Source organism: Carassius gibelio, chromosome A9, assembly GCF_023724105.1.
Source record: "Carassius gibelio isolate Cgi1373 ecotype wild population from Czech Republic chromosome A9, carGib1.2-hapl.c, whole genome shotgun sequence".
NCBI lineage: Eukaryota > Metazoa > Chordata > Actinopteri > Cypriniformes > Cyprinidae > Carassius > Carassius gibelio.
In genome coordinates this window covers 12,063,769-12,090,139 of record NC_068379.1, presented here as the reverse complement: position 1 = coordinate 12,090,139, position 26,371 = coordinate 12,063,769, and the positions used below count along the sequence as shown (strand labels likewise).

General features: G+C 38.4%; 1 protein-coding gene across 2 annotated transcripts in view; it reads right to left on the bottom strand.

The window, feature by feature from the left end:
• The window catches only part of LOC128019635 (neuropilin-2), a 66,367-nt gene that overhangs the window by 24,564 nt on the left and 15,432 nt on the right, over positions 1-26,371 (bottom strand). For both annotated transcript variants that reach the window (XM_052605719.1, XM_052605718.1), the window contains exons 3-8: positions 22,726-22,907; positions 13,797-14,024; positions 11,994-12,149; positions 11,546-11,715; positions 8,811-8,966; positions 109-253 (exon numbers count right to left, since the gene is read on the bottom strand). In XM_052605719.1, the coding sequence (XP_052461679.1) occupies positions 109-253; positions 8,811-8,966; positions 11,546-11,715; positions 11,994-12,149; positions 13,797-14,024; positions 22,726-22,907 (1,037 nt within the window). The remainder of the gene's footprint in view (positions 1-108; positions 254-8,810; positions 8,967-11,545; positions 11,716-11,993; positions 12,150-13,796; positions 14,025-22,725; positions 22,908-26,371) is intronic.

The following is a 26,371-nucleotide window of genomic DNA, read 5'->3' as shown; positions in this document are numbered from 1 at the left end:
ATTCTAAGCTTGTCTTTTTCTGGCTCTTTTATTATTTATATCTATAAATCAGCTCCCTTAAGGGAAATGCAGACTTGGAGAAAGATGTGTGGTGTGAGTTTTACTGACCCGTGATTTGACAGCCGTAAAGTTCGAAGCGCAATGCGATTCCATTCTTCCATGTCTGAGGTCTTATCCGGACAAACCGAGCTAAGACAGGCTGGGGGATCCGGTTCAGGACCACCTCTGAGGGGTCTGCGTTTGCATGGAAAACCTAAGGAGGCAAAGAGAGAGGGAAAAAAAAGAGAGATTTACGACTATTCAGGAGCTGGTTTGGCTGAGGGCGCTCGTTCAAAAACAAACTAACCTTCCAAACAAGCACAACTCTCGCACAGTAAGAGCTTCCTTATAGGGGCCAAGTGAGATCGCAACCTTAATCGCTGTCAAAATACACACACCACTGAATACACACATAGACGCCAATGTTCGCATCGTAAATTCAAAAATGAAATGCTGTTTCCTCCAGAATGAGTTAAAGACCACAGACACTGGTGAGACAGTGTGAGAGTGTTTGAAGAATCAGTTGTGGAATGGAATTGGAACACATGGAATTGAATGTTATAACATAAAGACATTAAATCAGATGCAACCACATGTTTTGGGTGTTTTAATTGATTACAGCAGTATGTCAGATGGATCATTATATTTCAACAGGCAGGTCCCAGGGTATCAAAGAAATATGTCATGCTCTTCAGCCACTGCGTCATGGGATGGCAAGAATGGACAAGCTTTGATGGCAAATCTCCATCTCTCCTCCTTCCCCAGAGATGCAAGCCTCTGTCAGGGTCTTTGTCTCCAGAGAGAGGAAGCAGGAAAGAGGAGAAGGACTAGAAGAGGGCGAATCCTGCTTCACTGCACACAGAGAAACAAAGCTCGGACCCTTAGGACCTGACCCGTCTCAGGATCCAATGACATCCGGGCCAGGTGGCCTGGGTCAGGTCAGTGCTAGGCCGGCTCGTATTGAGAGTGAAGAAATAGATTAAAGACGTGTTAGGAAAATGTTCTGACATTTGGTAAATCACCCCAATATATCATGAAATAAAAGAAGAAAACTATGAACTGAGGACCTGTGGTCATTAATCACTGTGCGTATGGTTAGTTAAAAGCAGAGGAGACCCGGGGCAATTGTTAAATTTTCCACAAATTTCATCACGACTCTCAGATTACTACAAATCTACCCGCCATTTTTCGGTGTGTAAAACATTTATATGTGCCAATATTTATAATACTTTTAAAATATTAACACTGAGAAAACTTCAACCACAATATTGAATTTAATACAGTAAGTCAGAATTTTACACATCTCCTAAGTTAACAACAGATGGCAAATTTAGAAAAGACTAACATAAATAAATTGTGCCTTATTTAAATGGTATTTTTACATTAATATTATTATTATTTGTTTATATATTAATCATAATATTTATATATATATATATATATATATATATATATATATATATATATATATATATATATATATATATATATATATATATATATATATTCCCCATTTCAAATTGAAATTGAAACTGAGCAGAGCAATTTAGGTGGGGCTCAAACAGAAGAAAAGTGAAACCTTGGGAAAAAGTGGTTGTGTGTAAAGCTGATGTCAGTAGGAAGATTCAGACATGCATCACGGAAATCTGCTTTTGTTCAATGACCTTATGATGGAGTGTGTGACCTTGCCCCTTCACTGCCTGTGAAGTATTTCAACACAGCACAGTATGTGAGAGCCAAGTAGTGTGTGTGTGTGTGTGTCTGTGTGTGATGACTCGGGGTAAGAAGTGTGTGGGAGAGTTCTATTTCTCACAATTCACTGATATAACTCACCCTGCACTTCTGAGAAAAAAATACATCAAGAAGCTTGTGAAATATTCCAAAACTGTACTCTTGGCAGTGTTATTTTTTTTTTAAATATAGCCTACTATTATACACGTGTGTATGTGTAATAGTTTCATATATTAGCTTTATTATTTTATTCATACTTAAATGTAATAACTATTTAAATACATAAGTGTTTTCCTGTATTGTTGCCCATGGACGTCTCCTTTTCCTGGTTTCTGATTGGCCAATTTTTTTAATCCAAACCATCATGAAACAGATAAACAGACGTATATAATGGGATTTCAGACAGAAGACCCACTGATCATTATGGATGAAGTTCCAAGCACAGAGAGGAGAGTGTTAACCATGAAGATTCCAAAATGATAAAAAAGTACAGAAAAAAACAACAACAACTAAAAGGCATAGCAGGATTGAGAAGTCCAATTACTGTGAGGACGTTAGGGAGCAGGCTGAGATGAAGCTGAAGAATGGTGATTTCCCACTGGTCCTCTAAGGCAGAGGGAAAGCGAGAGGAATGACAGAAATGACAAAGTCCTGGACTCTGACAGCAGCGGTCAATCTGTAGAGGGGGCGGAGTCAAATATTGCCAAACATATATTAGCAAAATGAAACTATACCTTTATTGTTTCCTTCCCTCTTTCCCACACCCACAAGCACCTGCTAATGTTTTCTTTGCGTCCCTGAGATACAATGCCTCTGACTGGTGTTGTGTTGAAAGACACACAGGTGCTGGTAATGACACACTCCCACACACCGGAACAGGAGAACTGCTGTTAGCCCTGCTGTCTACTGATACAAGGCCAGCCTCGTACCCGTTACCCTCACACTGTCGGCTTTTCGCTGCTTCTCTTTCACTATGCAGTCTAGGCGTAATCTTTGATTGATGCACTCTCTGCGTGCCCATAGCCAGAGACATGACAAATGGACACAGCCGTCATCGGAAAGTTTATGCTAAATTACGATCATGAATCATGCATTTGCGTACGTTACTTATATCACGTTCCCTCAGGCATTGGTGCTAGTGTCTGTGGGGGGATCAGGTATCTGTTGTCTGTCTCAGTTGATGATGTTTTGTATGTGAGTGGGGGTCTGAATGTATCTGGTGTTAGATACAAGCGTACGTTTTCAGTTTCTTGTGGAAAAATCTGCTTTCATGTGGAGGGTATTTAAACATAAAGCTAAGGGGTACACTTACTGGCAGATGAAAGTATTGAATTAGCTAAATAATGGTATAAACAATATTATAAACTTACATACTAAGGGTATGGGAAGGATAATGTTTCACTAAACACAGAGAATGCTTCCCTATGGAAAAGCCAGGCTTTTTTTAAGAGACGAAAACTCAATATCCCATGTATAATCAAGCACAGCTGAAGCGAAAAGATGGTTCTGAAACTGATCACAGAAGAACCAACATCTCCACTGTCTGAAAGTGAGCACTCATTTCATTCCTCTACTCTCTTTCTGTTCCTGGCTCAGTCTCTATTAAGCTCTGACTCTGTGTCCACATGTGAAAAATGACTGACATGAGTAAGTGTTTCCTCATGCATGTTATATATGCCTGTGTATTGACCTGATGTCAGCAGAATGTGTCAGATTTTTTTCCGGATGCAATACAAATTGAGACATTTTCCAGAAATATATCCCCAAATCTCATGTGTGTTTTTATTTTATACATATCCAAAAAGACCCAATCCTTGCCAGATACCTGTGGAAAAACAGGAATTTGTTGTCTGTCTAGACACACACAGACAGATCAATGAGGGTGGACGTAGATTCGTTGTTATATTAATTATTACAAAAATCACATCTGATAGTCAAGAAGTAGTATGTATGTGTGAGGGAATATTCATGAGATGGGCAGGTTCCTGGGAAGGAGTCCCCAAAAAATGAGTTTGAATTATTCAAAATGTCTGGCAGTAGGACGGTCTACTTAAATAATAAACCACCCCAAAGCAGTCTCTCCATGAGTTTAAAGTGTGAGGACACACACATGACTCCTGTGAGATGTTATCACTGTTAATATAATAAAGAGACGGAAGAGAGAATTTGTGGTTGCATAAAAGTGGACACTCTCTCCCACAACTGCTCGGACTGGCTTACACAAAGCCACATGGCCACAACAGGGTCATGGGAGATGAAAGAGGTGTTGCGTTCCCTGCTCTGTCCATTTTTCTGCCTGTCAGACTTTTTGTCATTCATTCCCTCCATCTCTTGCTGCTTTGGATTGGCTCGCTGCCACATTTTTTTTTTCTCTCGGACTGATGGGGCCACTGGGAAATGTGGTCACCGTTCACAGCTCTGCTGGAGTCATTACTCTCTCTATCTCTCTCTGGCCTTCTCCTGCTCTCTCCCACACCTCTATGGCCCAGATGAAGATGTTGACAGAGCAGTCAGGCTCCAGTTGGCTGCAGGCCAGTGCAGGCTCAGCCTCAGAGGAGGAGAAACACGAAGGGAAAAAGGCAGACTCTGTGACAAATTATTTTATAAGTACAGATATTCCATGTAGCCTCTTGTTTAATATGAGTTCATAAAAAATGCATATAGAATAATTATAGAAGAATTAGAAAGTTTAGAAGAGCTTTAGATGAAGTACAGCTTGATGTATCAGTTTTTCCTTCATCAGTTTGGAGGCTGTGTGTTGGCTTTGGGCCCCTAGCAGCCCTTGGCTGTATGCTCTCCTGTCAAGGATGGTTATGACTGATAGTCTGCTGGTGGCACAGCAATGAGGGGCTCAGATACCTGCACACTGTGGCCAAATTTGGTGTGTTGCTGCCATTCACTGATTGCCATATGACAGAAGGCAGGTGTTTATTGTTTAGTAGGGCTTGTGATGTGTGATGAATTTTAAAAACTACTAAATACTTTCTGACCAATTTTAAGCATAAATCAAAACTTCAAGAGTGTGATTCTTCATGCTGTAAATATAAAACACAGAACTCCCTCTATAAAACTCCCTCTATAGTGTGGAAGCCCATCTTTTGGATTACAATGGCTGACAGACTAAATCCTGTTCAGAGGAGAGAAAAAAAAAAACAGTGAAAAGTGTTAATTTGGTTCCTGCTTTCCTCTTAATTCCCAGTTTGCATGTGACATTGAGTTGAAGGGATCAGAATGTGGAAGCCTTCCCTCCTTGCTTTACCCTGTGTTTCTGTTTACATCCTGACGCACGCTTTTTACTTCTTGTGATTGCATTATCTTGATTTTCAAAACCAACAAGTTTCATAAACCTATGTTGCTCACAGAGATTGTTTTCTGCAATAAGCTAAAAGCCAATGGACAAATCCTACTGTCTTTTCAAGGAAACTAGCAGATGTAGGAGTGTTTCCAAACAACTTTCTCAAACATGCATCATTTTAGCAATTCTGCTTCTATTTTGGTGAAACTAGGAGCATAAAAATGACACACTGCCGCTTTAAGCCAACTTGGAATCGGTACACACAGTAATTGGAAGAACAGACGATAAGTTTTATGACCCTCAGTGGTGTAGATGTTTCCTCTAAAATGACCATTTGTCACAGTGAATGAAAACCACATTTGCACGACCCCACTAAAGACAGGTAACTGTGTATTTTTGTTTGAGTATGTGTGAAACCATTTCCTCGCGTCACTGAACACATTCCACCGTCACACACTCTGGCTGTGCTTTATGCAGACAGCCCAACTCAAAGAGCATCTATTTCCTAGTCTATGACATCACTTAAGGTTAAACCCTCAGTGGTACATTCCTAAAGAACAGAGGAGTCCTCGCGGGATCTGGCAGCGGTCTTCCCTTATCCACATGCTCCATGTGAAGCGGAGGAATCTACAGAGATGGACAGATCTGTCAGGCTGCTGTTTTGAAGTCCGAGTTGATGTCATCTCCCATGACAGTGCTCTCTGTTACTTTGCCGTAGGATTTTACACGTTAACACACATACCATATGCTCTCTCGCTGTTTAACTCCCCTTGATGGTACTGTTAAACAGCAAGGAATTTACCAGACCTTCATGATGATTTCTGTCAATGACAAGACTACTTTAACATTGACCTTACGCGCAGGTGTAGGACCTTACATAAGGGATCCGCTCATTTTCCTCACCAGTGGAAATGGAATTAAAACCTTTTGACCACCTTGCGATTTGAAACAGTATGTTTGTGAAAATATTATCATTATTTTGATGCCTTTATCAGATAGTCTCAGGAGGGAGTATGTGGAAACGACACAGTTGTGGGATTGGCTGTACTGTATATGCATGTGTTTCTGTGTTCTGGGTTTACACTAAAAGGGAAGGGAATTTGTAATTCTGTTCAAAAAGAGCTAAACAGTATATTAAGACATTATAGCTGCCCTCACGATTATAAAGCTGTTTCAGTTAGTATAAATTGGCATAAATATGCTGCCTTTTTTGGTCAAATTCTAAGGCAACAGTCAATGTATCCTTACAAAAAGTTTCTTATTAAAAGTTTTGAACAAGGCTGTATTTATTGGATACAAAATTCAGTAAAAACAATTGCTAAATGTGATGGCAAAGCTGAATTTTTTGCAGTCTCAGTATTTATTTATTTCTTTTGTGGGAACCATGATACATTTCTTTTTCAGGATTATTTGATATATAGAAAGTTCAAAAGAACAGTATTTAAAGTAAATTCATCAGTTAAATGCACCTTTGTTGAATTAAATAATTCATTTCTTTAAAAAGAATCTTACTAAAAAGTCTCAAAAATTGTTCAAGCTAATTAAAAACGGAATATGTTTATGCTTATTAGTGTATTAGTAGTTAGCACAGCAATTTGATAATAGCAAAGTCTGTTTGAATCTTTCAATTATTTTTAATGAAAAAAAATAATAATTAATTTTCATAATTTTTTTCTGTGTATGTTGAAAATCAGTTATATGTAATGGAACCTAAATGGTTACATTTCAGTTAGGATGCTGTCTTCTACTGTAGCTTCCTATATATGCAGCACACAGGAAGGTTTTGAGCTGTGTGTGTGTGTGTGTGATCTTATCAGATCTGATTTAGTAGTGACTGAATGAGTGTGCTGCAGGTAATCAGTAGTGAACTGAAACCCTGCCACAGTAGCTGAGACAGTTTGAGAAGAAATTAGCCCCAGCTCTGCTGATATCACACTTACAACACACACTATCAGCCACCAGCCTACAGTGATCTCTTCAGCAGCTCTTCATGTTTGTCCATAAACACACACAATCAGTCAGTGTCCAGGGATACACACACCTCCACAATCATCATTTAAGACCAATGAGAGCCTGATGTGGTGCTGTCAACCCAAAACATCACCGCACAGCCCTGAAAAATAATAACCTGCCTGACTCAGAGTTCATTTACATGATACTCACATACAAAACAGTTTACAGTATTGCAGATTTACATTTCATTTCAATCCCAACATGCTATTTCCTGTTAATCTATAGGTGATATTAAAAAAGCTATGACTGGATGGATTTTGTCTGCATGAGTGAGGCATCTTGCTAGATAACTGCCAACTTATATATATATCTATATATATATATATATATATATATATATATATATATATATATATATGTTCCTTCCAGGCATATGAATAAACAGTACTTTACTAATAGTGCCATTTCTAAATGGACACTGACCGGTCACACCTCCCATAAGGCACGAATCTCCCATTCCGACATAGCCAGACATCTTAACAAAGCTTAGCTGAACTGAAACCAAAGCCGTAAAAACACTGAGCACATTAAGGGAGGACTGAGCTCGGAGATTTTCTGGAAGATTAAAGACAGAGGCTATTCCAGCAGGGGGTCCGGGGCTAAAGACCCAAATGCTAGTTAGTGCTGGATGGGGTTGTATCCGGCAGGTTATTCTCAGTGGAGGCTGATGTTTTTTACAAATTCTTCCAAAACCATCACACTAACATCAGAGCTTTCACATGTTCCCCTGTCAAGCAATCAACTCCATACAGGATTTCCAGGGGATTTGTTAATAAATGAAGATTAGAAGCATGTACCACATGGGACGATTAGTTTTACACAGGCCTTATCACCAATGTTCATCTTGTGTCGCGACCGCGCAGAAGAAATACTATGCCACGTACAGAACACACAACAAACTGAGTGGGGAAAGCCATTTGTTTGAATTTTAATAAAAACTAAATAATCGCATTGCTATGGAGTTGGTGTTGCTATAGAGTTAGAACCGGTGAATGCAGGTTTGCAGGTTTCATAGAAAGACAATGACATGTGCCAAATGAGTCGCTGCAAAAGTTGAATACTTTAATGCTTGCAGACAAAATTACAATGCAGAAAACTCATGTTTAAAAGAAGAGTGGCTTGATTAAGTGTTGGAAATAGCGGATTACTATTCTATTCTATTCTATTCTATTCTATTCTATTCTTTCAGTTTAAATATATATATATATATATATATATATATTATTATTATTTTTTTTTCAGGTAACTTAAAATGTGGATTATTTAATCACACCAAGGCCCAAATCAAATATAAATAGCACATTAAAGTTCAAAGTTACAAACTGTTTTTGTGTGCACTGTACAGGTCTAGAATAAAGAAGGTTTTTGCTCAAATTCACTTGGTTTCTAATAATGGAGTTCTGCCTCCTATCAGCCTACACCTTAATAATCTTCCAAAAAGAGCATTGGCATAAATTTTGATGACTTTCCAGTTTATGCTAGACCAGCATTGTCTTTCTTGTGGAAGTCTTAGCTGTTAAGCTAGGAGAGCCAGCATATCAACTTACCCTCCACAGAAACTACAGATACAAGTCAATTATGTCATCAGCTTTTGTCTTTTCAGATCTTTTCTGGCCCTCTGAATCTCACACACACAGCGTCTGACATTACTTGACACATCTCTATAACAGAGAACAACTGACTGCTTTATCTCTCACACATTCTCAAATGTGCCGTTCCCGATTGATCATACCTTGTGGTTCTTGCCATAGCGGTAGATCATCCAGTCCTCTCCGTTAGTGCTGACCTCCAGCTTAAAAGTGGTGACAAAGTAAGACTTGTGTGTCTCTTTGGAGACTGCACCCTGAGTGGCGATGCCCGTCAGGACCTTCAGGAAGTGCAGGTCCACCTAAGGAGAAAAAAAAAATTATTAAATGTGACAGGACATATTTTCGATCTCTTAGTTTCTCTTTCTGGGGGTTGTGCTAGGTAGCCCCATCCACCCAAAATCATGATCCACATTAAAGTGTTTTAACTGTCAAATATCTTCAGATTGGTTGTGATTTCATATCAAAGTTTGATGCCTAGTGTGGATGGACGAATTCACAAGTTTGACAAATGTCGCATACAAAATTTTTTAAATGTTTAGGAAAAGAAATTTGAACGAAGAATTAGTTGTAAATATGTTAACTAAGTTTTTAATATTTTGTATTTTTTCATATATATATATATATATATATATATATATATATATATAGAGAGAGAGAGAGAGAGAGAGAGAGAGAGATTATTAGTTGTCACTCTATGATTGTTTTTAAGTTTTTTAATAATTTCATATTATTTATTTTTTAATTTCAGTATTTTTGCCCTTTTAAAATTAAGTCACTGTGTTAAAGGATAGAATTTAACATTAAATTATACTAAAACTAAAGAAACACTTAAATAATGTTTAAATTATTTTAATTATCACATTTCTCAGAGCCATCTAGTGTAACACTATACTGTGTAAACTTTTAAACCAAAAATTGTTTCTGTTACATTTCAGTTTGTTTTGGAGTCATGAACATTATTTTAGTGTTTGATTTTCCAGTTATTTTACTTTTATTTATTTAAGGAAAACGTTTTTATATTGTTTTGGTTTCCTTAACAATCCCCACTAAAATCAAGATGATGAGAGAGTGAGATGAGTAATGAAGCAGAAGGAGAGAGCGATGTGAGAGAAATGAGATAGAGGGAAGAGCTGAAAGATGGATAGAACTGTGGGAATATGAGGCATCCCCTCTCTGCAGATCACGGGCGGCAGCGGAGGTGCTATCAGAGCCTTAAGATCAATCACCTGAGCACTGATCGATACTAACCACCTTCACTCAACTCTCTCTCACTCCACAGATTATCACCCTCCCTCGCTCCCTGGACCCCCCCCGCAACAATGATGATGATGATGATTGCGGTGCGAGAGCCGCCTCTCCGCCCCTCCGCCTCTAATGCAGTGAGCTCCTTAATCAGGCATTCAGCTCCTGTCCTAGAGGAGGGCTGTTACCCATGATCCTCGGCTCTCCCTGCTCAGTGGGATGTCATCTGAACATGAGCGGGAAAACTGCAGCGTTTGTTATCTGTCAGAGAGACAGGTGTATCTTTCACACACAAATACGTGCACACACACACACACACACACACACACACACACACACACACACACACACACACAAACACCTAGAACCTTCTATAAAGCTGCTTAGGGCCACAGAGAAACACACCTAGACAAAAAATCAATAGAACCCAGGAGTGCTGCTAACTATTTATTTCTACGAAAGGACCCTCATCAATCAAGTGGCTGTTACCATCAGAGTGGGCTGTGCATCATCAACCCTTGCATGCGCCCAGAGACCAGGAAGAGAGAGAGAGAGAGAAAGAGAGAGAAAGATGTAGCCTACCACGTCTGAGAAGTGAGTCCCTGATGAATAGTAATAAAGAGAGAGGGAGAGAAACAATGGGAAAAGACCATAAGAGAACATCTGATGAGATGTTAAATATTGTTTTGGGTTTAATACATTCAAGTTAAAAAGCCATTATTAGCATCTGTGGAATAATGTCGATTTTCTCAGTTACAAAAAAAAAAACTAAATCTAAAAAAAAAAAAAAAAACACTGGTTTAATTGGTCATAATACTGAACAGAAAAAAATATAATATAATATAATATAATATAATATAATATAATATAATATAATATAATATAATATAATATAATATAATATTGGCACTTGCAAGTGCCATACTGTAACCACTATTTTTTTTTAAATAAAATAAATTATTTAATTTATGTAAATTAAACTAAAATTTTGTAAAAGTTAAGAACAAATCTAAATAATCTTTAATTGTTAATAACATTATGCCACAGATGCTTTCAACAGAAGATCTTAACTCATATTGTGCCCACAGCATTCCTTTAAAGTAACTTCAGCAGTTAATTTACCCTGAAACCGTGGATGAATCGATGAATATCAATTGTATGCGGATCTCAGCTGCATGTTCACACCTAAAACAGAACAACCTCTCTTATTCTGAACACACACACAAAAGAGCCAAAGCGTCTGGGTGAAGTATGGTCCTTGGGCATGTTGGCATTTACGACAGCTGTTTGTCAAGATGGATGTCTGCGCCGTGGACCCTGAGAGCGAGACAGTGGTGTCAGGTGTTAACACAACACAACAGCTGCTCTACCAGAAGCCCACAACTCAGCAGCATCCTGACACAAATACGACACACCACTTAAAGTAACACCAAAAGTAATGAGTCTCATTCTGAAGGCATGGTGTAGTACCTAACCCGGGCCGACTTCCTGCCAGAACTAGACATCTCAAATCCACTTGTCCATTCACAAGACTTTTAAGATTCCACAATGCATGTAAGTAAGTTGAGAGCGATGGGAACTTGTTCCTTGTTCTCTCCCTTTTACCGAAACGCAAATGAAAGAGAGGAAACCTCACCTGGATGTATTCTTTATTGCTGTCCTCATTGGGCGTCCAAGCGTTATCTTCAAAGTTAAGCCGAGCCTGTCTTGGGGACCATCGGCCATCATAGAAGGAGGATGACGCAGAGATCTGGTCATCGCTGATCTTGTTTGACTCCATGCCAAGAGCATTACTGCAGTGGAAATCTGAGGAACACAAGAGTTTTTCTTATATTAAATATTAAATCTGAGATAAAAGACTGACATGCAAATAAACAGCAGTGTTGAACTTTGTACTCGGAGTCATTTTATTGAATCGTATTGAATTATTTTGTTAAGCTTATGCAAATGTATCTTTAAAAAGACATTCTTCTTAAGTAGCTTCCATTTAGTTTGCTACTTTTTTATTACTAGCAAACCACATTTTTGTATTGGTAGCTAGACCAACAGCTCAGTTTCCAAGCTAAAAGAAAAACATCACTTACTGTCATTGACCTCCTTGAGAGTCATGTTGTAGCGGGCAGAAAAGCCATCTTTGGCCACGGCCATATCCGTGTGAAAGGACAGAGAGAGGATACCAGTGGATGACTGTATTTCAGAGGGGATTTTGGTACCGCAATGCCGCCCAATCAGAGGTCCCACTGCAAAACACACAAGTGTAGATGGTTTCTCAGTGCTGGGATGTGAACAGGTCTCATTTTGATCCGGCCGGCCACTTGTAAGATAAGGCTGGTTATTCTGTTTATGTGCCTACAATCTATAGAACACCAGTTCTCTGAATTCTGGGGCATTTACCTTTCAACAAATGTATGTGATTTAGTTTGGTCAGGAAGTAATGCTGTAGAGAGGCTGCTGTCTCTCTGTAATGAATCCATCGTCCATCCTGACACACACATAGGCACTCTCACTCTCTCTCTCTCTCTCACACGCACACACACACACACACACACACACACACACACACTTTACCGGATGGATGAAATAGCCTTGTATCAATCAAGTACATTGATTTTCTTCTCTTTTGGAGAGGAAGGGGCTTAAATACCGCAAGTGCTCTCAAAGGGTAGCTTGAAATAACTCTTTCTCTCGCCTCTGATGGTGTTGATGATCGAATCAAATGGCTACCGTATACTACATTGATCAGGACGCTATCTGTGTGTGTGGGGGTGTGTGTGTGTGTGTGAATCTTGCTTTTCGAATGTTGCTTACAGCCCTCCTCAAAAATCACTTTTCATAAATAAAGGTAAATACAATCAGGCCCAAGTCTCGCACATTCACAGAAAACGCTTTACTTCTGAGTCGAAAAATAAGAAAAGTAAAAAATAAGAATATATTACCCAAATGAATATAATTATATATATATTTTTAAAGGAAAATTCATATGTTCTTCATAATAATGAATGAAAATATAGTGGAAAATATGTCAGAGAAATAAAAAAAAATACTACTAGCTGGTGAACCTGATGGTCTTGGCCAAGCTTGTTAGATTTATTTGACCACCTTGAATATACTGTTGTGTTTTAGTGTCTACAGTTATTGTTTGTCTGATTATATTTGCGTGTGCAGTGCTACAATATGAAGCCTAACCCAGAGGCAGAAGGGCGAGGGTGGGGGCAGAATGGGGGTCTCAGGGCTGAAGCATTAATAAGACAGCTGGGGGTAAAGAGTGTATTCAACAGCGCTCTGTTCCAGACAAAGATTAAATCCTATTGCAGTGTTATTCACGCCCCATTTTCACTCTCCTGATAAAGGCTACCATGGCTGCTGTTACCCCATCCTCCATCTCCTCCAACCTTGTGTGCAGAAGAATATGGGTTCTGTATCTTTTTGGCCCCGCCTGGGCTAGATAAGGCAAAACAAGGCCCTGGGCTCCACTTTCATCTGCCAACGCTTGCTACTAAAATAGCTCCAGCGGCAGCCGCAGTAACAGTATGACGGCAATGTGCCTGAGCTTCATACCGGTGGAGCTGCAAGCACAGCGGCCAACAGACGGGTGGTGCATGTCACAGGGCAAGAGCGAACAGCTGTATAGACTGGTGGATAAACCAACCAGATGGCCCATAGTGTGATAGTGAATGGTATGTGGATTAGAAATCATTAAGTGACCAAATTACGGATGGCAGACATGCAACATACTGATCTCAAAGCAGACAATGAGGTCAGAGGGAATGGGAAATGCAATCCTCTTAAAGTCACGGGTGGTCTGGACTTTGGAATACCGCGGTCTAATCCAAACCCCGACTGTAAATCCAAACAGAATTCTTCAGGATTACAACATCTAGACTCACCCTGCGGGAGGCCGTCCCACACCTCCAGCCAGTCGTACTTGCACTCGCCCTCTGAGCCTTGCAAGGGGTCGTTCTCCAGATCGAAAGTCAGGAAGGTGAGGGTGACGTCCATGTGAGGAGGGACGATGATGATGAAGGTGCACTCCAGATTGTGGGGGTATTTGTCAGGGAATCCAGGCGACTCGATCACACCTGATGGACTTGTGAAGTTTCTGGAACAGTCGGAGCCTGGAAGAAAAGATACAAAATATGTGATTACAGCAGCTGAAACACACCATAGTGTGCATATGTAAGACATGATGTGTTTGTATTGACCAAAATCTCAGAGAGTGGACTTGTTCTAGGTCAACGGTTCTCAATTGCAGTCCTTGCGCCACCCTGCTCTGCACATTTTGTATGTTTCTCTTAAGACTTTGTTTTATTTGAACGTAAGTGCCCTGCGAAGTGGACATCCCAGGATATTCTGTCATGATTCCAGTTTGAAGTGAACATATAAGTTCCATTCAAAGTGTAATGTAGGGTGTAAGATGTAAATTTAAATTGCATTTATTTACAGAGGTATATGATGGCACACTTGTCCGTGTGTGAAGACATTGCGAAGCGCAAATCCATGAATGAATGTTCCGAAGTGATGTAAACTTCAACAGATTTCCCCCGCTCAGGGAGTAGGGAGCAGTGAACACTGTTTGGGACCATGTCAATGGGAACACAGTTCATGCACAGAGCTCACTTCTAAAGAGCTGACTATCTTAATCAGGTTTGTTAACAGAGAGATGTGCAAAATATGCAGAGCTGGGGGGCGCGAGGACTGGAATTGAGAACCACTGTTCTAGAGGGACAGAGGAGACACATTAGTTGCTTTCTTTTGTCTTTCACACACAGAGAAACAGACACACTCAGTTAGCTTTCTGACAAAAAAGATATTGATGTAAATAAAAAAGCGGAAAATTCATCAAAGTGAAGCTTTAAATTTGCACGGAAAAATCCTTCATCTACAAAGTGTTGAATTAGAATGATTTTCCATCCTTGCAACTGCTGTCAATATTCAGCTCCTGGGACGGCACTCAGCGATTCTCATGCTGCATGTTTGTGTCCAATGTAAGAGAGATTTCGGTGACATAGACAGTCATACTGTATGTTAAGGTGTCATTTTAGGACATGATGTTGTATGATATGCATCTCAGTTTAACTTTGTGATAGAACTGTAAAAGCAAATACACTTTTTCACTCTCTTCAATTTTAGCATTGAAAAGTCTGATTCATTTCAGCGAAACGTTAATTCAATTAAACGGTAATTGAATTGTTAATTCAAATGGTTCTTGTAATGAACATATTCATAAAAAGGTTAACCGAAAGGAGTCCCATAGACAGCATTCTTTATAACAGAACATCCCTTTATTTTAGACTTTTATATAATTTGGATTTATTAATGCATTTTGATTAATGCACCTGTATAGTTTCAAGCTGTTATTAAGCCTATGCTGGATAGTGTTTGGCCTTGTATAACAGAGTTAGTGTTCCTTGTATGCTAACACATGCTTCACCTTCAGCCGTGACACACGTCCTACACACCAGCCTTTGACACGATGCACAGCATCTTTACGTGTAGAGGCATGACGAGTCACACTGCTCATACTAATGCACAGAAGGGCAAACACATGCACACATATCGACACACCACACATGAAGTCCCTTGGTATTTTCCTGTAATCTCAAAGGATCTAAGTTTAAGGCTCAGGAAGTGCCACTCGCATTATTTAAAATAAAAGTACAGATGAGAGACAGTAAGAGAGATAGTTTGAGGAGCTGTCAGGGACTGAGGGGGTAAAATATCAATGGATCAGAGAACAAACGCTCTGTGATCTGTGACTCTCAACTCTTCAATAACTGAAATGCTTTAACTATATCTGTGCTCGCCAAGCAGCTTTGTGGGAACTCTGTGTACAACCGTACAGCCTGGGAATGACAACTGTGCTTCACACAACCTCATATCACCTATAACACATACTGGGACTGATTTCTTCATTCCAGAATGTCACATTGCTACACGAATAGTCCCGTTTCAAAATTAACAGAGCACTATTTAAAGTACTACAGCCGTAGACTGCAGTATAATGTCTGAGGTTTCAATAACAGGTCAGTGACCCCATGTGGATGGGTTCAGACCTGCCCTTGAGACTCACAAACATGATCACTCACAGAGATGCTCTCACGGCCAATAGTCTGCAGAGACTTTAGAATGTGGCAGTTTAGAGGTCCTTTTTTGAGGTCGAAAGGTTATGAGTTTTGAACATTTTTAATAAACCAGAAGTAAACAAACCAAACCTCGACACCCTTGGTGGAACTTTACCTATACCCCTATACCATGTTCAGTCCAATCTGTGCCATGTTTTGGACTCGATGAGTGTATACAGAGACACTTTTCAGTAAACATCAGATAAAGATCACATAAGTGCAAACTTTAATTAAGGGTCTGACATGATCACAGATGGATGCATCAAAGCCACCTCAGAGTAAAAAAGAAATAAAATAAAAATTGACTATTAGTAATTGCAAATATTTTTCTAGAAGGAACTGAGAAATTAAAATGAAACTGTTTTTATTTATGTATTATTAACTACGAATTGTTATGTAATAGCTTATTTTTGTTAATAGCATTTTATTTTATAATTATTGGTTTATTATATTTTATTTGTATTATTATGAATTAATCTCAAAGGTGAATTTTCCCTTTGTCACTGCATTAATTTCCCTCTTTAATACACTTTAATACCACAAACATTTATTTTTCAAAATTGGAATTTTAACTCTCACTATCGTGGCTTTATATCTTGTAAATATGACTTTATATCTCACAATGTGAATTTATTTTATTAAGTGCATTCCTATAGCTCAAATATTTATGAATGGAGCTAGAAACGTCAAGGTCAAAGTTTCAATTCCCAGGGAATACACAGACTGAATACACTGCCAAACGCATAAATGTTTATTTGTTTTAAACTTTAGCTTACATTTTCCTTTATATTATTTCTTCTAAGGCTGTAACCAGCTTCCATAGAGTTTGGTGGTGACAGCTGCGTTAATCACATATTTTTAGGGATGCTAATATGTCAGACATAGGGGGCCTGAAGCCCCCTTAAATAGGGTGTAGAATCACTTCGGCTCGTGCACCCAGGAACACACAGGACACCAGGACCTGTCTGGCACCCAAACAGCTGAGAGAGTCAGGTCCCTCAGAGACAGCAGGCCAGGGTTAATATTACACCCTCCTGCATTGATACAGCACACTACATCTGTTCAAGGCCCCCATGTGTATGTGTGTGCGTGTATGAATGTGTCCGACTCACATCCTTGGCTAATGATCATGCATTTCCACTAGCACCTGCTTGCAGACATCTCATGTTTGAATGTAACAGTATTTCTCTGTTACACACATGTGCTCTCTTTCCTTATTGTTTCTCCCATTTGCAGTGATCAGTGATATAAATAGCTCATTACACACAGTATGTTTACATGGGTGAAACACAGCTCTAAAACAATTCCCAGCACAATGACAGGGACTGATCTTATTCCTGTCCACACAGCTTCTCTTTAGCAATGTTACATTTTGCAAAGTGTACTTTGGCTTACTTATAATTCTTCTTTTGGAAATGGGGATCAAATTAATTTCAATCACAGACATTAAGTAAATCTAAAACCAAAATTAATTGCCCTTTCATGCCTTGGGTAAAATTACATTCATATTTAATTTAATATAAAGTTTGTACCAGATGTCAATTCAAGAATTTGATATGAAATGTTTGAGTTCATATTTAGACTTTTGGTCGCACTGTGAAAATCGAATGATTTTGAGATCACATTGTTTACTAGAATTGTGATACTAATACTACTACTTCTCCTACTACTACTAGTAATAATAAATTATTAATAATTATTCAGTAAACAAATATAAAAAATAACCTTCTATTTGAATAAATAGTTATTTATCTAACTTTATTTGTATTATTAATTGAAAATTAATCCCATTTGTGAATTGTCTCTTCCTTTTATCGTTGCATTTTATTTCCCCTCTTTCACTGTCACTTTAATACCACATAAACACAGTTGTGTGAAAACAGCCAGACGGGCACGTTCCCTCCATTACTGGGTCAGTTGTGCTGTCACACGCCTTTACCCTGCAGTGGTGACGTTATGCTTTACTACAGCTTACTTCTCAGATGGGCTGTCTGTATGTGTGTGCATTTATCAGAGCGTATATTTGAGCGTATGAGACCCTGCCAGTCATGCGCTGACCCCTCATACTCACGCCATCTCAGACAGGTAGACAGTATGCCAGACCCCCGCTGAGCTGCTAGTGTACTTGCCTGAAGTATGCATGAGTAACCCCGACGCCATCAGCTTTTTTATTGGCTCTCATTAATTCATGTTAGTGAGCATGGTAAAAACAGCCCGTCTGCAGTAAGATGGGGAAACTCTCCCCCCATCCCTCTTCCAGCAAGGGAAAGCTGCGTCTTGGCTGTGCGTCGGAGGCTTAGCGCCGGGATTGGCGTGTGTGGCTGGGTCTGTCTGTGGCCAGAGCGAAAAGGGGGGCTGTTATTAAGAAATGTTGCTGGGTAGAATAGGAATGTTTGTCATGGATGAGTGAATTGTGTGTATGTGTGTAAGAGATTACAGTATATTATATGTGTGAGGTATGCTGGCACGATTTTGGCCTAAGCCATACAACATACAGTACATGTACAGTACATACAGAGCAATAATGCAGATGTGCACATTTGTTTATGAATATGTGTATGGGGATTCCTAGCAATTAAAAATCACTTGCACTTAAGCAAAGTTTGCCATCATCTTAATATTTGAAAATTTTGTTCAGCATTTGTTTCATTTCATTCCATGGACAAAACGCAAAGCGAGAAATGTCACAAACTCCTTTTCCACAACAACAACGATTCATAGTGACCATGTCTGTCTATGAATATATTTTAAAATGTCATTTATTCCTGTGATGACAATTTTATTAGATTTTTCAGCATCATCACTCGGTTGCATGATCCTTCATAAATAATTTATTATGCTGATTTGCTGCTCAAGAACCAATTCTTAATAAATCTTATCAATTTAATCAACATTGAAAACGACTGTGCTAAATATTTTTTTCCAAGATTCTTTGATGAAAAAAAAAATAAAATACACAATTGATTTGAAATAGAAATCTTTTGTAACATTATAAAAAGTCTTCACAATTTGATTCATCTTTTTTTTTTATAATAAAAAAAAAAAAAAAAAAAAACATTTAATTGGTGAATGTACCAGGGCATCAAACATCCATTAGCTCTTTATAATTCTAATAGTGAAAGTGATGCAGTGACTACTAGATGAGCATCACTATGACTGTAGGACGGTTGTGTTGTGAGCTGTAATTGGCTATTCTAGAACTCCACTGATGAAGACTTGATTGGCTGAGAGTTTTTATATTGTAACTGTGGCAACAGAACCATGTGGTTAAGTGTATGGTTGAGTAAGCTAATTGTTTATCATGAATGAAGTTCAGATGTAAGTCAGAATGTAAGGTCGCTGGGCTTTCTAACACTCTGAATGCAGGAACTAAACAGAATAATAAGGATGCCTGATGTTGACCATTTGAAAATAAATGTTTGTTTCGGGGTGTTTCCCATGAGCTCTTCCTACTGCGCACATTAATTCTGCAAGATAGGAGCTGGCCAAGCTTCAGACAGCTGAAGAAATAACACATCATTTTACTCTCAAGGGCAGCGGCTGAATCCCCAAGCGTGGTGGTACAGGTAGCTGTCGGGCAGCTCAAGGGCAACAGGGTACTGATTTCCTGTGTGCATCAGGCGCTGGGGAATTGATGTGGTGTTTCCACCCAGAAGGCTGTGCAACACAAGGCGGACACACCTCCAGGCTGTGTATTTACCCAAGATCCCTATCACTGCTAGAGAAAACTTTCCTAGCCAAGCCAGGACATGTCCAGTACACTCACCACCAATACAAATAAACAACAGTTGCACAACAGTTGGATTCTGGGATGTGTTTCAGTTGCTGCTGTTGTTTTGTATTTTCCTTTTTTATATCATTTCTCCTCTCTCTTTTACAAAATTTCTTTCTTTCTTATATTAATATACAATTAGAATATACATTTACATACAAACAGTATATATCTATGTGAGCATGTACAGTAGGCCTATATTATATACAGTACATACACAAGTGCTGCATTTATTTGATCAAAATATTGTAAAAAACAAACAAACTGAAATATAATGAAATATGAAACGATGATTAAACTATTTTAAAATGTAATTTATTCCTGTATTGGCAGGAATTTCAGCATCATTACTTTAGTCTTGACTGAGTGTCACATGATTCTTCAGAAATCATTCTAATATGCTGATTTGCTGCTCAAGAAACATTTATTATTATTATTATTATTATTGTAGAAAATCAGTTTTCACGATTATTCGATGAATAGAAAGCTCAAAAGAAAAGATTAGAAAATTTAATATTTTGTAACATTATAATTATCTTTACTTTTTAAAAGTCGAATAGTATTAATTTATTTTTAAAAACTGACCATAAACTTTTGAATGGTATATATACACATTTACACTTTTTAAACAAAAATACAAATCTTTATATAACACCAAATCATTAAGTCATAAACAAAAGGACTTCTTCAAATTCATCAAAATTCAGTCAAAAAAAAAAAAAAAAAAAAAGATCTCTTTGTCTTAGTGTTTGATCACGCAGACATCCACACACACGCTCCCACACATTTTCACATGCATCCTCTGAATATAATGAGATCTTGTTAATGCCATGGCAACTGCAAGCTTCCACAAGCCAACGGGTCTCATCATTATTGCTTGTTTATGATTTAAAAAACCTGCGACCTGCCGTTGTTATAGTGTTCATCACTGTCTCCATTCGTACCTCTGCGCGGTGTTAGCCAGGTTGCTATGGAGCTCTCACACTATCAGATCACACTCAACGGATTGTGTCATCACTTCCTCCGTGCAGCGGGAGGTGTGGGGGCTCTGTTCGCAATAAAACGTTCTGAGATCTCTCAACATCGGGTGTCCACACTGAGTTAGTTTAGCTTGTCGTCCATCTGGTGGATCTCATTAAGGACTTGCTTTTGTGTTTCAGTCCCTCAGAAGCAAATCTCCTCTGAAGACCTGAACCCACCAACTGCAAAGTACTAACTACTCATCTCCGACCAATGCCTTCCTCCAGCTTCATGACAGCTGCTCTGCACGGCTGTCCCAGTACACTACTGTGGGGAGCTAAGAGGAAAGACCATCACACATGTTTGTTAGTAACCCCAGCTGCCCTGCCCCAGCCGACCTCAGGGGAGGGTAGATCAGGAGTCAATTAAAGAGGCATTCCCGGAATGCTTTCAGAAGATTGAAAAAGGAACACGGGATGTCTCCATGCTGTTTATTTAGCCTGCCAGCAGCCGCCTTGATCTGAATTTGTGCCGGTGCGTGTCGATCAGGCTCCGTGAAGGAGAGAGAAATCGTACAGTGTAAGAAGTCACCAGAGGTCAGCTACAGTAAATCTGGCTGCCTAGAGGGCATTCATACATGCAGTAGCGACAAAACAACCCAAAATAATACCACTGCAAAAAAATTTGCAGAAAAAAATAGAAACATTATATATACAGTATATATATATATATAGAATATCCAAATAATCAAAACAAAATAAAATGGGCAGTTGCATGGACCATCAATAACATCTGGGCATCTTACATTTGGAGTGATCAGGGTTTAGAATTAGAATTGTTCCTTTTTAATTTGTAAAATAAAAGTCGTCACCCTACAGGAAGTTTAATTGGAGTTTGAATTCAAACAAAATAAAACAATTTAATTGCATTCTGTAAAAACAAAATGTTCCTTCACCCTAGAAGAAATAAATAAACTATATTTTTCTATAGACTTATAATACAATATCAATCGACTCAATCCAATCCACCTACCAATCCATCTATCCACCAATCTTCCATTTATCTACCCCTTTATTTATCCGTCCACCTATTCATCCACTCATCCATCCAAACTTGAAGGTTTACTTTCTTACTTTAGTCAACTTTTCTCTTAAAACTTCCAAATGAGACTCGAGAAAAAATATAAAGTCTAGATAAACTTCATTTTAATTTTACTTATATTCATATTCAAATTGCAAGTATGCATCCTGTTTGCTAACTCAATTCGAATTAAATTCAAATGAAATAACTCAATTGCAATTTGGAAGGCATTCTGAATTTAGTTCTGAACGATGCATAACCTTGCAATGACCTCCAGCGAGAAAAATACTCCAGAGGAAAGAAGCTTATGCTGACCACCACACTTGATCCAATAACAGGTTTTCCCTCAAATCCTTAAAAGCCATTTGGAACTTGTCATAAATGGTAATCCTGTCTTCCTGCTTCAGAATTCCCCAATCAGAGCCTTTCCCTCCAGTTTGAAAAAGCAAATCTACACTTCTACACCACAAGTAATAAAATAGGTGGGCTATCAATGACACCACACTGACCAATAGGGACTCTTCCCTCCTACTGACACAAGCCAATCAACACTTCTCAGGCAGGTGGGATTTGACACATAGCAGCCCATGCTGTAAGGAGTGGTGGGAAGATAAAGGAAAAGGTGAGGCATGTGTTTCCTGTGTGAAAGGAAGAATTTGTGATACGTGCTAAGAGAGACAGTTGCATCGACACAGAATCCTGCTTTCTTTACAGACTCAATTGACCCATGTGAACTCTCCCCACAGTTTAAATACTTTGTTAGTACAAGCGCTTGAACAGAAGACTCTTGCTTTAAGCACACAGGAGAGATGCATGAACAGCAGGTGAGGCATTGACACTGCATTGCTTATGATAAACGACACCAGGTTAGCACACACTTACCTGTCTTATAGATTTCATAACGCAGTGAAAACCCTGCCCCTTGGTGGGCATAGTCAGAGACGAATTTGATGAGCAGAACTGGGCCTGATGAGATGATTGCAGGGGGTGCGATGTTACTGCAGTGTCTCCCCAACAGATCAGCACTCTCTGAGTTCCCATCCCGGATCTCAATGAAGTCATACCTATGGAGAAGAACAGACACAGGGACGTTTATACAAGAGGTTAAGGGCATTAGGCTACCATCAAATCATTCCCCATGTCCCCAAGCTGTGTGACTCTAACTGGGATTGATCTTAGAGCTTAAGAGCGTTTTCTACAAGTCATTTTGCGATAGTTCGTTATTGTTTCACGTGCGTTTCCCAACAATGCACTTAACACAGTCACAGGTAGTTGTGCTTTGAGAGCTACTTAGAGTCGCTGTCCATTTATCAAGTGCTGAAATGTCAAGTTATAGAATGGCTCTTAATTGTAGTACACTATCGTTTATTGATGTTAACCTAATGCTGCGTTCCAGACAGACAACTTGGATATAATAACTATAACACAATACAATATTATAGTCTATAATTGTATACTTTACATAATAATATATAATATACTTAATATATTTATATATTATGTTAGGTAAAAAAATGTTAGCCTGAATGCACTGTAAGTCGCTTTGGATAAAAGCATCAACTAAATGCATAAAATTATTTAAATTAATTAATTTATACACAGTATAGAGAAAGAGAGTGAGACGTTATTTCAGATCAAACAAATAGCTGGTTTTCTTGCACTTCAGCAAGACATTGACATATTTTTTCCCCTAGTCTTTGAAACATTTCATTACTTATTTTATTCTTTTTTTTCAGGCATTTAATTTAAATGTGTATTTTTATATTTCTGACCTTTTTTTTACGAAACCCGGCCACGGCCAGTTACTGAAATTTTTTTTATTTAACATTTAAGTTTACATTTAGTGTTAATAAAATATTTTATAGCTTCAAGTGATGACAAAGGCAATATAAAAAAAAGAAAAAGAAAAAAAATGTTAATAAAATATTTTATAGCTTCAAGTGATGACAAAGGCAATATAAAAAAAAAGAAAAAGAAAAAAAATAGAAGAACGGGCGTATACTCAACATTAACTGATGCCAATAAATAAAAACACTTTAATACTGGCAGCAATATTTTGTGCATACTCAATTTGAAGGCAGTCCATAATAAGAGTTCCTCATAGAAACAAATTTAAATATTTTTTTCATGACTGTAAGCTCAACATCATGTGTTAGAGGTCTGTCTGTTCTGCTGCCTCTACATAATGAGTTTGATCTTTTCTTGTTTTGTTTTTTCCCCTCCTAAGTGTCAAGATACAAACAGCCTTGCAAGAAGAAATTAGAATGGGATTGTGTTTAAAAGGTGTTTGATCTCATTTAACTATGAAGCTATGTCACGCCTAACACGCTCTGCCTGCTTACTAAAATAGATTTTTCCTCTGAAAAGCTTTAAAAATTGACCTGATGGCAGGTAAATTAAAAACGAGAAAACGAGGGAACTAAAAAGAAAGCCAATAAAAGGTGTATTATCTCTCTTTTGAAATTGTGAATCAAAGAGTTTCTGTTTAAAAATAACACATCAGACAGAAGTGATTCTGGGTCCAGCTGGCAGGCAGCGAGGGTAAAAAGCGCTGTTACTTAGCACAGTGCTGTCGTGTTAATAAGGCTGAGGTTTATGTAGCTGTAGTAGCAGAAGAGCGTGACTCCACAGAACAATTTGAGCCTCAATTAACTACCAATTCAGCAAGCCTGTGGATCCTCCAAACATCTGTACACTTCAGCGCCAGAGAGTCATTGTCTAAAACACTGATCCAACTCAAGAGACAAGTGCACAGACAGAGAAATCAATGAGCCTTGAGTTGAAGAAACTATACTTTCTCTGCTCTGACATATTTATTCAGCATATTCTTAGAGGACAAATGCATTAATCTGTCATAGTTTAGTAGACTTAAGGGAGTTCTCAGTAATGATTCACCGACGTGCCAACTGAAGTCTCATAGGTTTCTCTTAAAATTTATTAAAAGAGATAAAAACAGACACAAATGAAACACAAAATAATGTGGTCAAATGTAAGTGGACTTCCTTGCTTGCTTGCTGAATGCTTTTGAAACATTTTAGGGTGATAAAGTCTTTCTTTTTCTTTCTTATAGGTTCATATACAGTACACTAAAAGTTTGTGGTTGATAAGACTTTACATTTTTTTTTTAAATAAGTTTCTTATGCTCATCAATGTAGCATTTACTTTGCAGAAAACACATTAAACATTAATGTTATGAAATATTAATGAAATATATTAATTTAAAATGACTGTTTTCTATTTGAAACTATTAAAATTTGTTCTGTGATGGTAAAGCGGAATTTTCATGCTCAGTATGAATCTTTTTTTTTTTTTTTTTGGAAACATTGATGCAGTTTTTAAGAATAGAACATTTAAAAGAACAGCATTTAGAATTAAATGAAGTGGAATTTACTGAATTCAACAGGCTGGGAATAAAGCGTTCCTCCATCATGGTGCATAATTTACATATAAATTCTTTGAATGTATCAAATTCCTATTTCTACAGCCTGTAGAGCCTACAAACTTTCAGCATTCAGTTAGTCTTGAGCACACTAGCATCTTAATTCCTTCAACCCTGTCTGTTTGTCTTGCATTTGTCAGGTTCTGGGATTCACAGATTCTGTAAGAGTAAAGACGGATATCTCAGGAGCCGAAGGCACCAGACACCCTCCGATCAAACATTTGTACAGCCCTCCTCAGTGCCTTTGAAAACACATCCCACCTCAACCCGCACTTCTGTCTCTTTCCTCAAAATGACAGGACACTCTGTTATAAAGGATGAAAACATGACAGCCAGAGAGATGAAAGTACAGGGGAACCATCTGACAGATGCCAGCAGCTGTCTTTAACCAGCCTTAAACACACACAAACACTCTCAAATCAGCTCTCATGCCACACACACACCATTCTGTTCTCTTTTGAACATTTTAATGCTTTTCATTTCAAATCAGTACAGAGTTCAAAGTTACTCTCACTTTTCTAAATTTCATCACAGTCACCAATGAGCTAAGACATAAACCCTCCCACTAAAACAGCATTCACCTTATGTAAAAAATGGCTTTGGCACCCTGAGCTTGTGAATGTAAGTGTATGTGTTTGACTTGATATCAGCAGAGTAATTATCTGTAGATGTTCCCATCCTCTACCATCAGTGCCACATGTTAATTGCCTTTCACGTGGACACTTTTTCCACATGCGCAAACCTATCAACTATCAAACGTCCCCTGCAGATCCAGGCATCTAGCAAGGCAAGTGCACAAATTTTTATATCATGATGATTGTACATTTTGACCCCAGTTTCTTTGAGTTTTAGATGAACACATTCAGATTTACTTCAGGTGAAAGACTCACCCCTTTGATTGAAAGTAAATAATCACAGGCTTTGCCTAAAAACCTCAATCTTACCCAGTGGAAGAATTAAACTACTAAACTGCCTCTAAAACATTAACTGCTTGTTCGAGAGTATTTTCAGACCGTGTTCAAATAGACCACTTATTTAGTCATAAACCAGGAAAGGTATGAAGAAAGGAACAGAGGTAGAGTTGTTACT